Source organism: Phascolarctos cinereus, unplaced genomic scaffold (genome assembly GCF_003287225.1).
Source record: "Phascolarctos cinereus isolate Bilbo 61053 unplaced genomic scaffold, phaCin_HiC Scaffold_2;HRSCAF=192, whole genome shotgun sequence".
In the NCBI taxonomy this organism is placed as follows: domain Eukaryota; kingdom Metazoa; phylum Chordata; class Mammalia; order Diprotodontia; family Phascolarctidae; genus Phascolarctos; species Phascolarctos cinereus.
The window spans coordinates 149,358,434-149,377,988 of NW_027555625.1; the positions used below are offsets into that span (position 1 = coordinate 149,358,434).

General features: G+C 38.3%; 1 protein-coding gene across 1 annotated transcript in view; it reads right to left on the reverse strand.

Annotated features, from left to right (window-relative positions):
- Nucleotides 1-7,420: 7,420 nt before the first annotated feature.
- The window catches only part of ANAPC1 (anaphase promoting complex subunit 1), a 159,857-nt gene continuing 147,722 nt past the window's right edge, over nucleotides 7,421-19,555 (reverse strand). Inside the window, exons 47-48 of the mRNA XM_078149679.1 lie at nucleotides 13,354-13,488; nucleotides 7,421-7,783 (exon numbers count right to left, since the gene is read on the reverse strand). Coding sequence (XP_078005805.1) covers nucleotides 7,668-7,783; nucleotides 13,354-13,488 — 251 coding nt within the window. The 3' untranslated portion in view covers nucleotides 7,421-7,667. The remainder of the gene's footprint in view (nucleotides 7,784-13,353; nucleotides 13,489-19,555) is intronic.

The window sequence follows — 19,555 nt, forward strand, 5'->3', positions numbered from 1 at the left end:
AAGGCAAAATGGCATCAATTTGTTCTTGGGTATTATTGTCATTAAATCTTACTCTAAATGGTATTTTCTCGTAAACGTTGTGATTTCATATTACCTACCCAAATGTAGGTGATATTTAACTATTATTTTAATAAAGAGTGGGCAGCTAGGTGGCACAATGCATGGAGTGCTAGGCCTGGAGTCAAGAAGACTCCTCTTCCCGAGTTCAAATCTGGTCTTGGACACTTAGTAGCGGTGTGATCCTGGGCAAGTCACTTACCCTGTTTGCCTCAGTTCCTCATCTGTAAAATGAGCTGGAGAAGGAGGCAGCAAATCACTCCAGTATCTCTGCCAAGAAAACCCCAAATGGGGTCACAGAGAGTGGGACATGGCTGAAAAACAACTTAACAAAACAAATTAACAAAGAGCATATTTTTATGGAATAAAAGCATATTAACTACTAGGAAAACTGGAAAGCAGTTTGGCAGAAACCAGGCATACAACAACATCTCACACCATATACAAAATAAGGTAAAAATAGGTACATGATTTAGACATAAAGGGTGATACTTTAAGCAAATTAGGGAGCATAGAATAGTTTACCTGTCAGATTTATGGATGAAGGAAGAATCTGTGACCAAACAAGACGCAGAGAGCATGACAGGATGTGGAATGAGTGGTTTTGATTACATTAAATTAAAAAGGTTTTATAAAAACAAAAGTCGCCCTGACCCCAGGCCTGCCACTCTGTCCACTACACCACCTAGCTGCCCTTACTTTGCATTATCCTTCTTCAAACACTAGACATCCCAACCACACCTGACTATGGTTCTTCAAACTTAATACTCTGTTCTCCTGCCTCGGTATACTGGCAAAAGTTGCCATCCACACTTGGAATAGACTCTCTTCTCATCTCCATCTTTTACAATCCTCATCATCATCCTTCAAGGCTGAGTTCAGATGCCACTTCTTCCATGAAGCCTTCTCTGATTTACCATTGCTGCTTCCCTCAGATTCCCTTGCCTTATACTTATCCATGAATATGCCACATATCCCATTATTTTTACAGAATTTAAGCTCCTTCAGGGCAGAAAAGGTTTCATTTGTTTTTGTATCCCCATTGCCTGAACATCGAACATCATAAAGATGCCTAATGTCTGCTAAATTTAAATGTATACTTCTTTAACTAAAAAAAAGGGGGGGGGATGCTATGTACTAGGTTTTTTTTTAAATTTTCTGGGTTTGGAGGAAACGTTGTGAAATCAAACAATGGCTGAATGTTGTAACACTAAAAAGGTTGGGAAATCATTGATTTAGACATGAAAGAGACTAGGCATGACTCTGCCTTGCCACATCTCTCCCTCCATACCTATTATACCAGGTTTTGGTTCTACTCTCTAATTCATAAAGTACAATGTGAGCAGCAGAGGCAAAAGGCAGATAAGTATTGGCAAAACCTAAACATGCGTAAATCTCCACAGGTCATCTAGTCCAAACAAATGTTCACGGGTAAGACTCATCTAAATCACATAAGAAATATGGTCATTTACGTATTTCTACATCAACCCTGAAGAATCTCATTTCACAATCTCCCTCTGAAACCTATTAAGATCACACAAAAGATTAAACAGTTCTTCCTTAAAATCTAATCTAAATCTTTCTCCAGTTTAAATCTGTTTCATTTCACCCTGTCTTCCCCAGAGCTGAACAGTTATTTCAGCACTTTTTGCTAACTTGAACTTGGATGTTAGACTTTTCTTCAGAGGGTCAAGTAATACAATGCAATAAGTATTTATTAAATGCCTGCTATGTGCTAGGCATTGTACTAAGGGCTAGGGATACAATGAATAAAGAGTTCCTGCCCTCAAGGAGTTTACAATCTAACTATGGCAGAGGGGAGACCACACACAAAGGGAAGAAGGAAAGCTGGGGGTTGGGAACATCAGGGGTTACCCTGGCTCAGGGGCATCTTGTTCCGTGGAGTTGAAACCAGGCAGGGCAGCAGATGCAAAGTGGAGTGTCTAGCAGTCCAGGTTCTGCCTTTTGTAAAGGAAGGCACTGGGAGGAGTTTGGTTCTCTGCCCTCCAGACCAAGGGGAGAGGAAGCTTGGAGAAGTGGTGTCAGTCAAGGCTTGAGTTAGCTGCATGGTGATGAGATTAGAAGTAATGAGCTTAACCTGGGAGTTGTTTCTTGTTGGGTGGAGTGCAAACCAGGCAGAGCAGCAGGTGCAAGGGACAACTCAATTCTTGGATGATTTGTCAATATTGGTTCTGTTTTTAGTGGCTTTTAAAGAATGTAAAAATCACTAACTCTCTAACTCTAAGCTTGTCCCCTACAATGACAATAACCCAGTTAATGAGATTCTACCATTCTGGATTTACCACTTATTACTCTCCTCCATGAATTTTATACTCCAGACAAAATGGTTCACATGCTATTCCCCAGAACATGACCATTCGATTTCTCATATTTATGCCTTTGCATAGTACCTGGAATGCCATTCTTTCTCATCTCTGCTTTATTTAATCCCTAGCTTCCTTCAAATTTCAAATGCCACTTTCTATAGGAAGCCTATTCAAATCCAACCCTGTTGCTAGTACCCTCCATCTATACATTACTTCCTTCCCTCCCATCTCCCCCTTACCTCCCCAAGTAGAAGATAAGTTCAAGAGCAGGGACTGTTGTGTTTTATCTTTGTATCCAAGCACCTGAAACATGGTAGATGCAGAATAAGTACTTTCTGAATGAATATTAAGGGGTTATTTAGTACAAATCCAGCCTCAGACACTTACTAGCTGTATGACCTTGGGCAAGTCACTTAACCCTGTTTGCCTCAGTTTCCTCATCTGCAAAATGAACTGAAGAAGGAAATAGCAAACCACTTCAGTATCTCTGTAAAGAAAATCCCAAATGGGGTCACGAAAAGATAGACATGACTAAAACAACTGAACAACAACTAATTCCAAAGAAAAGGGGACAGAACTTATATGTACAAAAATATTTACAGCAGCATTTTTTGGTGTAGCTAAGAATAAGAAACTAAAGGGGAACTCATGAATTTGAGACTGGCTAACCAAATTACAGCATATGAATGAAACAGAATATTATCACGCCATAGGAAGTTCAATAAACATTTTAATTCACTACACATTTATTAAGAACCTTCTATGTGCCCAGTGTAGGGCAGCTAGGTGGCACAGTGGATAGAAGACTAGGCCTGGAGTCAGGAAGACCTGAGTTCTAATCTTGCCTCAGACATTTCCCAGCTGTGTGACCCTGGGCAAGTCAAACCCTGTTTGCCTCAGTTTCCTCATCTATAAAATGAGCTAGCAAAGGAAATGGCAAACCACTCCATTATCTTTGCAGAGAAAATCCAAAAATAGGGTCATGAAGAGTCAGACACAACTGAAAACAATTGAACGACTAATGTGCCGAGCACTGTACTGAGCCCTGTAGGTACAAATAAGATAATGACAGTTCCTGTCTTCAAGTAATTTACAATCTAATGGGGAGGAAGACAACACACAAAAAGGACCTGAAAAGGGAGGAGCCACCAGGGGTACACAACAAGGAGGCATAAGGCTTCAATGAGTCGAAACCAAGAAGAACTGCTGCTGAAACATGGACAGTTACCTGAAAAAGTCTGATCTGAGCCCTCTATAAGGGAATGCTCTGGGACAAGTTTATTGTTCCACCTTCTAGACCTTCAGTCTGAGAGGAGAGGAGGCTAAGCGAATTGAGAAAGTGGTGAGTATCAAAAACTGTGCCAGTCTGCATGGTGATGAGATTTCAGGGGATCGGCGTATCCTGGGGGAGACACTGATGTTTCACGGAGTTGAAACCAAACAGAGCCACCAATGGAAAATAGAGAGAGAGTTACCACAGATGAACGTTACCGATGATGAAAGGAATGGATTTGGAGAAAGAAGCCGTATCTGAATCAATGAAGAAAGAAGTTAGAAGAACCACAGCAATAATTTGTACACTAACTACAACTTTATAAATTTTTAAAATTAATTTTTATTCTGAACTTAATAAACACCAAGTAAAACAGACATTTCCATTTAAAGAGGATTGTACATGAAACCGTAATTCTCCATTATGTATATTGTTTTTTAAAAATAATATATTTCATGTGTAACTTTTAAAGCTATCTTTGTCTAATCCTGGCCTCCCTCTGCTCTCTTCTGTGCACTTAAAAAAGGCTTCTCTCTCTCTCTCTCTGTCTTTCTCTCCTCTCCCTAGCTTCTTCTTCCTATTACTCTCCCACTAATAGAAAAAAACACAAACCAACAACCTTGCACCTCATGCAAAACAAAATTCTACACTGTCCATATTTGGAAATGTATGTCTTATTCTACATGAGTCCAGGAGGAAGATAGCATGCTTCATTATCACTGGTCATTTGGAGTCATGATTTGTATTTTCCCGATCAGATTTGTTTAAGTCCTTCAAAGTCAATTTTCTTTACAATGTTGTTATCCCACGTGAATCATTCTTCTGGTTTTGCTCATTTTCCTCAGCATCAGTTCATAAAATTGTTCCTACTTTTTTAAAACTCTTTTGTCATTTCTTACAGCATAATAATATTGCATTATATTCATATAACATAATTTGTTCAATCATTCTTCAGCTGTAGGACACCCCATTAGTATCTAGTTCACCAGAGATAGTGCACTTTCTGTACCACCAGTAAAAGGGGTAAGTTGGGAAGTCATTTTCAAGGGAATCAAGTCAAGGCATGTCAACAAGCATTTACTGAGTGCTTACTATGTTTGACATTGTGCTAAGTAAGCACTCAGGATACAAAGAAAGGCTAAACAAACAAACAAAAACAGTTCTTCATCTCAAGGAACTCACGGTCTAAGGAGGAAGACGACCTGCAAACAACTGTGTAGAAACAAGATATATAAAGAATAAAACTGGAGATAATCTCAAAGGTTAGAAACTAAGATTATGGAGCATCTGGAAGGGTTCCTATAGAAGATGGAACTTTAGCAGGAACTTGAAGGAAGCCAGGGAAGCCAGGAGGCAGAGGTGAATGGGGAGAGAGTTTCACGCGTGGGGTCAGCCAGTGAAAACAGAGTCAGGAGATGGAATGCCATCTATCATAAAGTGGACAGGACTGAGGCAGAGAGTGAGCAGTGCTGCAAGGGGAGAGAAGAGGAAGTGGTTCTCGGCAGGGTGGCAAAGTCTTCTGAGAAGTCTCTGGTCCCATGTTATCTGGGCTGGCCTGAGTTGCTAAGTATTCCTGAGGTCAGTGGGGTCAGGGCAGTGTCCTGGGTATGAGTCAGACAGTGAGTAGGGGTGCTTTGTACCAGCTACATTTTGGGCCTGGGTCTCAGAGGGATGGGTGGCGCTGCAAGCCTTTGAGGAAGGATCCTGAGATGAGTTTATTCTAGGGTGGATGTATGACCTGCTATGAAAAGATCTTGGGGTCTATATCATGAGGTTGAGAGGGCATCCAGGTGCAGAGGAGTGCTGGAGCTGTGAAGGCAGGTGGCCAGTGCTCAGGGCTCTGTGAAGGAAGCTGGCTGCATCAGAGGGACCAGTGTGAGGACAGGGGTCCTGCAGTCCGGCTGCTAGTTTAAGATCCCAGAGTTGCTGTCAACAGGCAGGCAGAGCTTGGGACTGCTGACTAGAGGCTGTCAGTGGGTGAAGCTTGGAGCAGCTGCTAGGAAGCCCCTAGCGCATCTCAGCTGGGTTGGCTTGGCTCCAAGTGGCTCCTGGGTCTGTGGGAGCAGTGAATGTGGGGTGGCTGAGATGAGATCCTAGGGCCCCTGTTGCCAGGTGGGCAGGGCTCCCAGGGATGAAGGGATGTCAGAGTTGATGGCGGCTTAGGCAGGGTGCTGGGTCAATGTCATTGCATTGGTATATGTTGGTTAGCTAGGCTGTGGGTCCTTGGGGAGTCTCAGGACTCCAAGGGGCAGAAGTGAAATTGCAAGTATCACAGCCGGTGGTCAACGCATCCACTTTGTGAGTTTCCCAGGGGTCCACAGCCAAAGGTGGTAAAAGAGGGAAGATTCATGAAGGAATTAACAGCTAGCATTTACATAGTACTCTGTGGTTTGCAAAGCACTTTACAAGTTAACTCATTTTATCCTTGCAACAGTCCTCTGAGAAAGGTGCTATTAACATCCTGGTTATACAGGGTTACCTAACTAGTAAATGCCTGAGACTGGATTTGAACTCGGGTCTCCCTAAGTCCAGGCCCAGCATTCTATTCACTGTGCTGAGTCAATGCAATAAAATGAAGATAATGAGTTGTTTTGTTCATGTTGAGTAAAATAAAGATTGTGAATAGGCAGCTAGAGATCTGAAATCAGGAAAGAGGTTAGGGCTGGACAAATAGATCTGAGAATCATCTGCACTGAAATTGAATCCATGGGAGCTGATAAAATCATCAAGTGAAAGAGGATAGAGTGAAGAAGACCCAGGACAGAGCCTTGGGGGACATCCCTGGTTACAAGGGAAACCTGGATAAGGATCCAGCAAAGTAGACTGAGAAGTCTTGTTCATTGGTTTTCTTCTTTTCTCCCCTAAGGGGTGGATGCTGATTTATTCCACATTATCCCTCATTTGAAAATACCTTTGCCACCAAATACAGAAATTGAAATGGGCAGGAGAAACTTTCAATCTCTTCATTTTAAAACTCCTGTAATTTAATGAAATAGCCCTTATTAAAACAGCTACAGTATGTGTCCCTAACTTAAATGCCTACTTTTATTTTAAACACTCCTCTGAAAGATGGGCCCAAGTTTTGATTTCTTGTTTTTATCTCATACAGCAGCTAAATGTCTGGATCCTCTGAAAACGAAGGACAGCTCCTGTATAAGGCCTATAACTCAAGCACAACCTAGAGGGGAAAGCCTCAGTTACTAAGGCACTTGTCACACTGGTCAGTGGTATAGGAACATCTTCACTACCTTGGTCTTTGAGCTAGTTGCTTCTATGGACACAAGAAGATGAATGGCACTTTAGAGATTAACTTTCCTAAGGGAACATTAAACATGTAAATTAAACTGGTATCTCAGAGGGCCTGAAGAATAAACAAAAAGAGGAAAACCCAGGACATTGGAATCCCCATGACAGAATTTTTCCAATTCTAATTTACCATAGAACTAGCCTAAATCTTGCTGCTGGCCAGTTTTGAATCATCAATGACCTTCTTCCATTGAAGCATGCCTTTAAATACTCTATGACTAATTGTTCCCTCACTTGATTAGGTGCTAAGCAAAAATGATTTTTGAACCTTGGCACAAGGTTGGATTAATGTAAAATTACATAGAGTGCTAAACTCTATTCTCAATTTTTTTTCTGCTACAGAGAGAGGGACAGAGGTATATTTCTTAAGTTCCTGAACTTGAGGTTGCCCCAGAGTTAAAAAATACAGTCTAGTCAGCATACAGCCACTTCTAAACTAAAATACTTAACGAGGTAGTTTTGAAAACAAAAAACTTTATTTACAAAAGTAAAGTTATTTTTAATTTAACTTTCACATATTCTAACAGCAACTGAGAGCTCTCTGTAACATTGAAAACATTTGTTTTAAAATACAATTTGATGTCTGTGTAGTTCATTTTCCTTCATAGTTCTATTACATAACTTACAAACAATACTTTAGGCTTTGATGTTTGGTCACTTTTGTGCAGAATTCATATCCAGGATATGTCTGCTAACTACAGTGATCACAGTACCATTGACTGTGGACTTCCAAGAAGCAAAGGAGCCAATCTCAGCAATGCTCGGACTGGCATCTTCAGTTGCTTGAATTTTAGAAGCAGCTCAGAAAAACTCATGCTTCCTAATGAAACAGAAAGGGAAACAGGTTAAAAAATATGAATATGTATACACACACACACACCCCTTGATTTATAACAAAACTCAATATACCAATATCATATTACAGAATGCTAGAGCTGGAAGGAACCTTAGAGATCACCTAAGCCAACACTTATTTTTACAGAGGAGAAAAACAGAGGCCAAAGGGCTAAAGCAACTTCAAGAGTCATGCAGTTATTTAAGTGGTAGAGACTGGATTAGAACCCATGTCATCTGACTCATCATTCAGGTGTTTTTCCACAATGCTGAAACAACTCACACTTCATGGAAGTTAGCTTAGGAAGTGATAATAAAAAAAATTCTCATTCTGTAAAATAATTTATGCTGAAATTTCTTTAAAGAGAAAGCTCACATAACATTTTAATATGTTCATAGATAACAATTTTATTTACATGTACTACTTTTCAAGAAAATGTTTATAAAGTGAAACAATACTACGTGGTATCATCAAGTGCAGAAAATGTACATAAATATTTTCATTCTGCAAGCTATTTATGCAAAAGGGAAGTGTGCCTAATACATTTAGCAAAACCTTTACCTGTCAACTTCCCCATTTAAATGAGGCAGTAGATAAAAGACTGCTACATATTCTTTCTTTGATGCTTAAATTACTTCAGTACTTCAAGGACTCATGAGTTCACAGCATGAATACTCCCCCTACTAATACAGATCAAAACAGCTCTGTAACTTTGTAGTCAATCTTTATGAGCTGCAAAAAAAACCTATTATCATTCATTCATTCATCCTGTAACCAACCTGGTAAAAAACTCTGTTGTACAAATTGTTTCACTAACTCTGTTCACTTCACTTCACACCAGTTCTACATGTCTTCCGCAGGTTTCTCTGAAACGATTTCCTTCATCATTTCTTACAGTACAACAGTGTTTCATCATGTTTATATACTCTAATTCGTTGACCTATTCTCCAATTTATGAGTACCCTTTCAGATTCCCATTCTTTGATGCCTCAAAAAGAACATTAAATATTTTTGTACATTTTTAATTTTGTTTAGTACAGATCCCTCCGTTAATGTGCTCTCCCTTTATTTCCTCCTCATCTCATTTCCCTCCTACTTCCTTGTTTAGTGAAACTATTCTGTACACAACTGTGTATTTTTCTTTCCTTTGACCAATTAAGATGAGATTGAGGATGAAGTGCCAGCTACTCCCCTACCCTCTCTCTCCTTGTTTGTGTAGCTGTCCACTTTCACACTCCAATTAAGTGAGATAATTTTCCTTAACCTTCCTTTCCCTTCATATACCCCCCATGCTCCTCAGTTACTATTTCTCTTCCCCCTCTTTTTCCATTCTTTTCTCCAGATCATCAACACCTAAGAGAACTACTCCCAGGCCTTGAGAGTTGAGATGGAACAAATCTATTATCTTGCCATATTTGAATGTAAGCAGTTTATCTTTGTTTAGTATCTTATTAATGTCCAGTCATGTTTACTTTTTTATATTTCTCTTAACTACTGTGTTTGAACTTCAAAGTTTTTACAAATTCTAGTCTTTTCATCAGGAATGCTTATAAGTCTTCTTTTGCATGAAAGATCCATCCTTCCCTAGAGTATATATTTAGTAAGCCTATATCTTTGCCTTCTAGAATATGGTATTTCAAGTTGTCTGATCTTTTAGAGCGGTGGCTGCTAACGCATCCTGACTGTGGCTCCTTGGCACATGAATTCTTTCTTTCTGGTTCCTTGCATTATTTTTTCCAGCCCTTCCTGACAGAACAAATATGCCTGTCGTGTATAGAATCTTAGCACAGAAAAGATGATAAATACCCACCAGAATGAAATAAAAGAATAAAAATTCTTTCCATTCTGTGTATATTGGATACTGTAGGCATTTATTAAATGTTTGCTGACTGAATGAACTCTGGTACATCCAGAAAGTTTCTAGTCAAATAGCAAAAAGCATTTTTCCAGTTTAATTCCACATTTTATATTCCACTTTGGCTACTCTGTACGTTTTCCAACCACTGTCCTACTGAAGAGAAAACGCTACTATATTTCATAAGTGCTCTCCATATCACCCTGTACTGAGTAGGTGTTTCTTTTATTTTGAAATTAATCATTTTGAATGGAATAACAGTAATAAATTTTCTTGTATTTGACCCAATTGTTGTTCTGAATAGTGAAACTGAATTACCATAATTTTCTTGTGAAAATTTAGCATATTACTCACAACAGCCTAGTTCTCAGAATTTTCAGTTACATGTGATTCTTCCAAGAAAAATGAAAATTTCAGAGAAAGAAAAAACTTGTATTAATATCTAGGTCAAAGCAGAGGTCTTAAAATCAGTATAGGACTTATTTACAACTAGGAATACCTCAGAACTTGCAGTTCACACTATTTAAGAATTAGTAAAAGTGCCCACCACATCAGAACATCAGATTCCACACACAGACACTAATGGAACCATTTCCAAATATATACCTCCATCATTCAGTCCCTCTCCTTTAAGTTCATGTCATATAATTACACTACTTTCTCCTGATCTTTGTCACTGTCACATTCTCATCTCCTACCCCCAGAGTATCTCACCTCCCACTTGATTTGAGATTGGAGAAAGGAGAGACTAGAGTCTGGGAGTCCAGTTAAGAGCTGTTGCAATATCCAGGCAAGAAGTAATGACTACGCAATTAGATAACAGCAGATGCATGAGACATATGTTGTGGAAGTAGAATTAACAAGACTTGGTTGGATATGGAATTGTGGTACTAGCAATGCTAGCTACAGCAATAAGACAAGAAAAAAGAAATTGAAGGAATAAAAATAGGCAATGAGGAAACAAAACTATCACTCTGTAGATGATATAATGGTATACTTAAAGAACCCTAGAAGATAAACTAAAAAAATAGTTGAAACAATTAACAACTCCAGCAAAATTGCAGGATAGAAAATAAATCCACATAAATCATTAACATTTCTATAAACTACCAACAAAACCCAATAGCAAGAGACAGAAGGAGAAATTCCATTTAAAATAACTGCAAACAACATAAAATACTTGGGAGTCTATCTGCCAAAATAAACCCAGGGATTATATGAACACAATTACAAAACACTTTTCACACAAACAAAGAGATCTAAACAACTGTAAAAACATTAATTGCTCATAGGTATACCAAACCAATATAATAAAAATGAGAAGTCTACCTAAATTAATTCACTTATTCAGTGTCATGCCAATCCAACTACCAAAGAATTATTTTGTATATCTAGAAAAAATAAGAATGAAATTCATCTCGAAGAACAAAAGGTCAAGAATATAAAGGCAATCCAAAAAATTGTGAAGGAAGGTAGCCTATTACAAAGCAGTAATCATCAAAACAATCTGGTACTGGCTAAGAAACAGAGTGGTGGATCAGTGGCACAGATTACGTACGTAACACACAGTAGTAAATGATCATAGCAATCTAATGTTTGATAAACCCAAAGAACCAAATGATTGGGGTAAGAACTCAAAATCTGGCAAAAATTGCTGGGAAAACTGGAAAGCAGTTTGTTAAAATGAATAAGTTATTTAAGACATAAAGGCTGATGTAAGTAAACCCGGGAAGCAAGGAAATGTGTATCTGTCAGATCTATGGATGAGGGAAGAATTTATGACCAAACAAGAGATAGAGAGGATCATGGGAAGTATATTGGACAGTTCTGATTACATGAAATTAAAAAGCTTTTGCACAAACAAAACTAAGGTAGCCAAAATTAGAAGAAAAACAGGAAATTGGGGGAAAAATTGTTTATAGCAAGTTTCACTGATAAAGACCTCATTTCTCAAATATATAGGGAACTGAGTAAGATTTATAAAAATAAAAGCCACTCCCCCCCTTTAAATGGTCAAAGTATATAAGCAGTTTTCAGAAGAAAGAAAAGAACTCCATAGGAGTATGAATCCAGATCGAATCGTACTATTTTCTCTCTTTTTTTGTTCTTTTCTGTCTTGTGGTTTTTCCCTTTTGTTCAGATTCTTCTTTCACAACATGACTAAAGTGGAAATATGTTTAATATGATTGTACATATATAGCCTATATCTGATTGTATGCCATCTTGGGGAAGGGGGAGGGGAGAAAAATTTGGAACTCAAAATCTTATAAAAGTGAACGTTGAAAACTAAAAATAAATAAATAAATGAATGAAGCTCTCAGACACCACCGCATACCTATCAGATGTGCTAACATGACTGAACAGGAAAATAACAAATGCTGGAGTAAACATGAAAAAACTGCGACACTCAATGCACCATTAGTAGAGTTGTAAACTAGTCCAACCATTCTGAAGAACAATCTGAAACCATGTTCAAAGAGCTACAAACTGTTCCTACCCTTTGACCTAGCATCACCCTTATTAGATCTGTATCCCAAAGAGATCAAAGAAAAGGGTAGAGGACCTATCTGCACAATATTTATAGTAGCTCTTTCAATGGTGGCAAAGAAGTGGAAATTGAGGAGATGCCCATCAACTGAGGAATGGCTGAACAAGTTGTGGATATATTAATGTAATGGAATACTATTGTTCTACAAGAAATGATGAACAGGCAGATTTCAGAAAAACCTGGAAAGATTTACATGAACAAATACTGAGTGAAGTGAGCAGAACCAGGAGAACACTGTATACAGTAACAATATTGTGAAGATGATCAACTATGAAAGACTCAGCTACTCTAATCAATACAGTGATCCAAGAAAATTCCAAAGGACCCAGGATGAAAAATGCTATCCACCTCCAGAAAGAGAACTGATGAACTCTGAATGCATACTGAAGCATACTTTTTTAAAACTTTATTTTTCTTATGTTATTTTTTGATCAGTTTTCTTTTGCAATGTAACTAATATAGAAATAAGTTTTGCATGAATTCACATGTATAACTGATCTAAAATCGCTTGCCTTCTCAAGGTGGGGCAGGATGGGAGGAAGGAAGAGAATTTGGAACTCCAAATTTAAAAAAAATTGTTAAATTTTTTTACATGTAATTGAGAAATATTTAACGAAATAAATAAAATATATTTATGTGAGGTAATTAATTTGTGTTTCAGAATTGAATGATATTACATTTTTACACCCACACACCAAACACACACACACACACACACACAGAGTTCTGCCTTTTTATAAGGAATATACATAATAAGCAGGTAAACTAAAACTAAAATACTATTATCATCCATTTCAAAATGAGACTGTCAAACATGGAATGACCCAGAAATAATCCAAAAAATCTCAAACGAGGAAAATGAAGACCATTCTTTGGCTGAGTGAAAAATTTGGGTTTCCCTCCTCAAAAAACAGTGACAGAGTGAGGCAAAGAGAAAAATGAATTGGAAAAAAGCCCCTCTGAAGTTGAAGCACTTTGGTTCAAATTCTACCTCTGTTGCTGATTGCCTGTGTGATCTTGGGTAAGGCATTTAATCTCCGTGGAACTCAGCATTCTCATTCACAAAATGAGGAGGGGCTGTGCCTCTAAGGTACCTTCCAACACTCGATCTATGACTCAACAATTGTACACAGAAAGTAGACGCACAATTACCTTCTAATCCTCCAGCAGACAGCTGCCCTGGGGTAGGAACAGAATGATAAATCAAGAAGCATGCCAACATGCTTAGGTGAGATTCTTCTGTGGGCTGGCCACTTAGATAGGAATGCAGGCACACATCACCTCCAGCTGTAAAAGAAAAAATAAAACAAAGTAAATTAGCTAATTAAGATACACAATGGGATATATTGACTCTAGAGTGGGGAAGCTAGGTGGTACAGTGGATACAGCACTGGGCCTGGAGTCAGGTATACACAGCAGATATATATAAAATGCACATGAAAATATAAGATGACTTGGAGCTGGGGGACAGAGGAGGGCATGAGGAGGCAAAAGCAGCTAGGGACATCAGGAAAGTCTATATGTGAATTGGTATTTGAACTGAGCTTTTTTTCCCTCCTTTTTTGAAAAATTAATTTATTTTTAGTTTTCAATATTCACTTTTACAAGCTTTTGAGTTTTAAATTTTCTTCTCCTCCTCCTCGCCTCCCTCCCCAAGATGGCATACAATCTGATACAGGCTCTACATATACATTCATATTAAACATATTTTCACATTAGTCATATTGTAAAGAAGAATTACAACCAATAGGGGGAACCATAAGAAAGAAGAAACAAAACAAAACAGCAGAAAAAAAAAGAGCAAACACTATGCTTCAATCTGCATTCAAACTCCATTGTTCTTTCTCTGGATGTGGACAGCATTTTCCATCATGAGACTTTTGGAGCTGTATTAGCTCCTTGCATTGCTGAGAAGAGCTAAGTCTGTCAACGTTAGTCATTGCACAACATGGCTATTACTGTATACAACATTCTCCTGGTTCTGCTCACTTTACTCAGCATCAGTCCATGCAAATCTTTCCAGGTTTTTCTGAAGTCCACTTGCTCATTATTTCTTATAGCACGATAGTATTCCATTACATTCATATACCACAACTTGTTCAGCCATTCCCCAATCAATGGACATCCCCTCAATTTCCAATTTTTTGCCACCACAGAAAGAGGTGCTACAAATATTTTTGTACAAATGAGTCCTTTTCCCATTTTTATGATCTCTTTGAGATATAGCCCTAGAAGTGGTACTACTGGGTCAAAGGGTATGCACATTTTTATAGCCCTTTGGGCATAGTTCCAAATTGCTCTCCAGAATGGTTGGATCAGTTCACAACTCCACCAACAATGCATTAGTGTTTCAATTTTTCCACATCTTCTCCAACATTTATCATTTTCCTGTTTTGTCATGTTGGCCAATCTGATAGGTGTGATATGGTACCTCAGAGTTGTTTTGATTTGCATTTCTCTAACCAATAGTGATTTAGAGCATTTTTTCACATGACTATAGATAGCTTTAGTTTCTTTATTTGAAAAGTGCCTGTTCATATCCTTTGACCATTTATCAACTGAGGAATGACTTGTATTCTTATAAATTTGACTTATGAACTGAGTTTTAAACACAAAGTACTGATACTTCATTTCAGTTCACTTAAATACTATATTAAGCTACTTGTCAATAAGTAACTTATTAAGGGAAAGTAAATAAAGTATTAGTCTTGGGTTAAAAAAAATTAAAATGTACAAATACAAGGTGGGAACTTCTAGCCATGGTGACTCCCTGAATGCAGTCCTAACTCCCATAAACCTTTACCACCCAAATCCCTGAAGTTCACAATAAACTGAATAATGAAAAAGAAATCCAAGAGGAAATGATACTAAGTGACTTCTACCCCACCCCAGAACCATATTAGAGGTCCAGAAGCCTGAGGGCAACAGCAATAGGAAAGGGGGCTGCCAGCACAAGAAAAAGGCAACTTCCCAGCTTGACTAGAAATAGCCATAGATACTGAGGTCAGAAAACCTGAAAGTGGGGATTGCTGCAGCTCCTTGGAACTGCAACAATCAGCATGGTGCCACAATGCTCAAACTGGACAGCCTAAACCTGGAGGCTTCTGAGATACCACAGACTGTCTGGAAGACTCAGTGCTTTAAACCTTAAAGACCATAACAGAAAGTGGGCTAACCCTGGGAAGGAGAGGTCAGCACAGGAACCCAGGGAAGCCAGGATAAGACTAAACAGGGGCAATGATACCACCCAAAAGTATAGAAAGGGACAGAACCTGGCTCTCACATACAGCCCTAATTCAGGAATTAAAGCTAGAGAGATCAAAGAAAATATCATGCCAAAAACTGCTGCAAATCTAAAGATGCTCCAAAAGAAGAAGAGTTAACTCCATAACAAATACAAGTAGAAACTCAAAAGGAAACACATTAATTTTCCAAAAAGATTACATTTCTACACCTATAATAAAATTTTTTTTTTTAAAAAGGAATAAACATGCTGGTCAAAAAAACTGGAAAGAGAATAAATAGCTTAGAAGAGAAAGCAGTCAACTTCACATAAGAAAGGGACTCTATGACTACTAGAACAGATCAAATGGAAATTAATGAGTCTATGAGACAGCAAGAAATAACAGAACAAAATGGAGACTGAAAATAGAAAAAAGGGGGCAGAGTCAAGCTGGCAGAGTAAAAGCAGGAACTTGCTTGAGCTCTCCCCTAAAACCCTCCAAATACATGTGAGAATGACTCTAAAAAATTCTAGAGCAGCAGAACCCACAAAAAGATAGAGTGAAATAAATTTCCAGCTCAAGATAACCTGGATGGTCAACAGGAAAGGTCTGTTGTGCAGGGCTGGGACAGGTGCACAGTCTGGGCCCTGGCAGGCCTCAGGGGACTAAAATCACTGGCAGCTGTGGTGGTTTCCAGATTTCTCAACCCACAAACACCAAAGACAATCTAGAAAGTCAGTAGGAAATGTCTGTTGGACCTGGGTGAGAGAGGAACGTGATCCGGCCCCAGCCCCAGCCCACCAGCAGTGGTGGCTGCTTCTGGAGCTCTCAGCAAACAGACAGTAAGGGGATCAAACAACTGATCAGAAGGAGATTACAGGGAACTCTTTGCTGGCACTGAAGCAGGATTCTGTTGCTTTGCCTATACTTGGATCTGGGTTGCAGTCCTGGAATGAGGAGGAGTACTGGCATACCAGAGCTTGTGGCAGCACTGGAAAAGGAACCCTTCTCACAGTACCAGGGCAGAAAAGAGTGCTTATGGTCACTCACAGACCACAGCACAGGCCACGAGAAGAGTAAACACTTCTCTTCAGATCATACCACCTTGGAAGAACTGAAAACTTACAGGTCTCCAGAAGTATCTCTGAAAATAGCTGCACAAAACCTCTGAAGCTTGAGACAGTAGCACTATGTTAACAAAGAGTTAAAAAGTCAAGTAATTGGCTGGGAAAATGAGCAAACAGTGGGGGGAAAAACTCAGACTACAGAATCTCACTTTGGTGACAAGAAAGGTCAAAACATACTCTCAGAAGAAGACAACAACTTCAAACCTCCTACATCTAAAGCCTCCAAGAAAAGTATGAATTGGTCTCAGGTCATGGAAGAGCTCAAAAAAGATTCTGAAAATCAAGTAAGAGAAGCAGAGGAAAACTGGGAAGATAAATGACAGTGATGAAAGAAAACCATGAAAAACAAGTCAACAGCTTGCTAAAGGAGACCCAAAAAAATAGTAAAGAAAATAACACCTTAAAAAATAGACTAGATCAAACAGTAAAAGAAGTCTAAAAAGCCGATGAGGAGAAGACCACCTTAAAAAGCAGAATTGACCGAATGGAAAAAAGGGGGCCAAAAGCTCACTGAAGAAAATAATTCCTTAAAAATTAGAATGGAGCAAATGGAAGCTAATGACTTTATGAGAAATCAGGAAATTACAAAACAAAACCAAAAGAATGAAAAAATAGAAGACAATGTGAAATATCTCAATGGAAAAACAACTGACCTAGAAAATAGATCCAGAAGAGATAATTTAAAAAATTATTGGAATATCTGAATGCCATGATCAAAAAAGTAGCCTAGACATCATCTTTCAAAAAGTTATCAAGGAAAACTGCCCTGATATTCTCAAACCAGAGGGTAAATTAGAAACTGGAAGAATCACAAATCACTTCTTGAAAGAGATCCCAAAAAGAAAAATGCCCAGGAATACTATAGCCAAATTCCAGAGTTCCCAGGTCAAGGAGAAAATATTGCAAGCAGCCAGAAAGACACAATTCATGTACCGTGGAAACACAATCAGGATAGCACAAAATTTAGCAGCTTCTACATTAAGAGACTGGAGGGTTGGAATATAATATTCTGAAGGTCAAAGGATCATTTAATTATTAAGTTAAATTAAATATTTGATTATATATTATTATTATTATTATTATTATTATTATAATAAACCAAGAATCATCTACCCAGCAAAACTGAGTGAAATCAATGGGGGGGGGAGGATTGACATTCAATGACACAGAAGAATTTAACGCATTCCTGAGAAGCTAGAGCTAAACAGAAAAACTAACTTTCAAATACAAGATTCAAGAGAAGTATAAAAAAGTAAACAGGAAAGAGAGAGAGGGCACAGGATGCGTTGAATATGAAGGGATGATATCTAAAAAACAAAATTAAGGGGTGAGGGAGGAATGTACTGGGAGAAGGAGAAAGGAGAGGTAGAATGGGGTAAATTATCTCACATAAAAGAGGCAAGTAAAAGCTTTTACAGTGGAGGGGAAGAGGGGAGAGGTGAGAGGGAATGAGTGAATCTTACTCTCACCTAATTTGGCTTGAAGAGGAAACAATGTACACACTCAACTGGGTATCTTACCCTACAGGAAAATAAGGGGTAAGGCGATAAGAAAGGGAGGGATGATAGAAAGGAGGGCAGATTGGGGGAGGGAGTAATCAGAAGCAAACACTCTTGAAGAGGAACAGGGTCAAAGGAGAGAATAGAAAAAGGCGGGGGCAGGACAGGATAGAGGGAAATACATAACACGCATCTGATAACATGACTATTTTCATGACTACACATGTATAACCTATATCAAATTGCTTGCCTTCTAAATAAGGGTGGATGGAGAAGGAGGGAGAGAATTTAGAACTCCAAGTTTTAAAAACGAATGTTAAAAATTATTTTTTTACATGCAACTGGGAAATAAGGTACACAGGCAATGGGGTATAGAAATCTATCTTACCCTACAGGAAAATAGTAGGGGAAGGGGATGGGGGGGGCAGGAGTGTGATAAAAGGAGGAGCCAATGTGATTGGGGATAGAGGTAATCAGAATGCATGTCATCATGGGATGGGAGGAGGGATCCTGTGGAAGTGATTGCTGGAAACCAATTAATTAAATAAATAAATAAAAACAAAACAGAAGAAAATATAAGTTAGGTAATATAAAAACAACATGGAAAATAGTTTAAGGAGAAATAATTTAAAAATCATCGTATTCTCTGAAAATCATGACTTAAAAATAGTGGATATTGTATTTCAAAAAATAAAGAATCTATAAATTACCTCTTGAAACAATCTCTAAGGGATGTCATGGCCAACATCCAGAGTTTCTATGTCAAGGAAAAAATATTGCAAGCATCCAGAAAGAAAGAGTTCATGTATGAATGAAGTACAGTCAGGCTCACACAAGACAATTAGCTTTTACTAAATGAGATAAGATTTTGGCATACAATATCTTCAAAGGTAAAAAATAATATGCTTACAACCAGGAATAAATTATTCTGCAAAGCTGAGTATAATCCCACAGCAGGAAAAATGGACCTTCAATACATCAGAGGGCTTTCAAAGCATTTCTCATGAAAAGACCAGAAATAAGCAGGGACTTTGAAATGCAAACACAAAAGTCAAGAGAAATCTATAAAGGTAAATTTATTTGAGCAATTAGAAATAGGCGTAAGATGACATAGGGTCAACATTTATAGAATAATCAAGCATCACTTCAGAATGCTATCTTCGAAGGGTACTGAGGGAGCTAAACAGAGGACCCTGGAATAGATTGTTTCTGTTCTGAAAGTCTGAAGAGGGAAAAGAGATGGTTAATGGTTAAAAGTGTAGAAAGGAGGAAGAAACTTGATATTTTTCATAATTAGCATGTGGGAGAAGAAGGACATACTAAATGGAGGAGGCGGGAAGAGTGAGCATCAGAAGAACCTTACTCTTACGTGAAAAAGACAAAGAAGGGCTGAACGTGCAAAATGATTTGGTGTGAAAATACACCAAACTCAATACAGGGAAATAAATGGGGATGGGGGAGGGAGGAGATTAAGAAAAATGATAATGTCAGGGAAAGAAGTTTT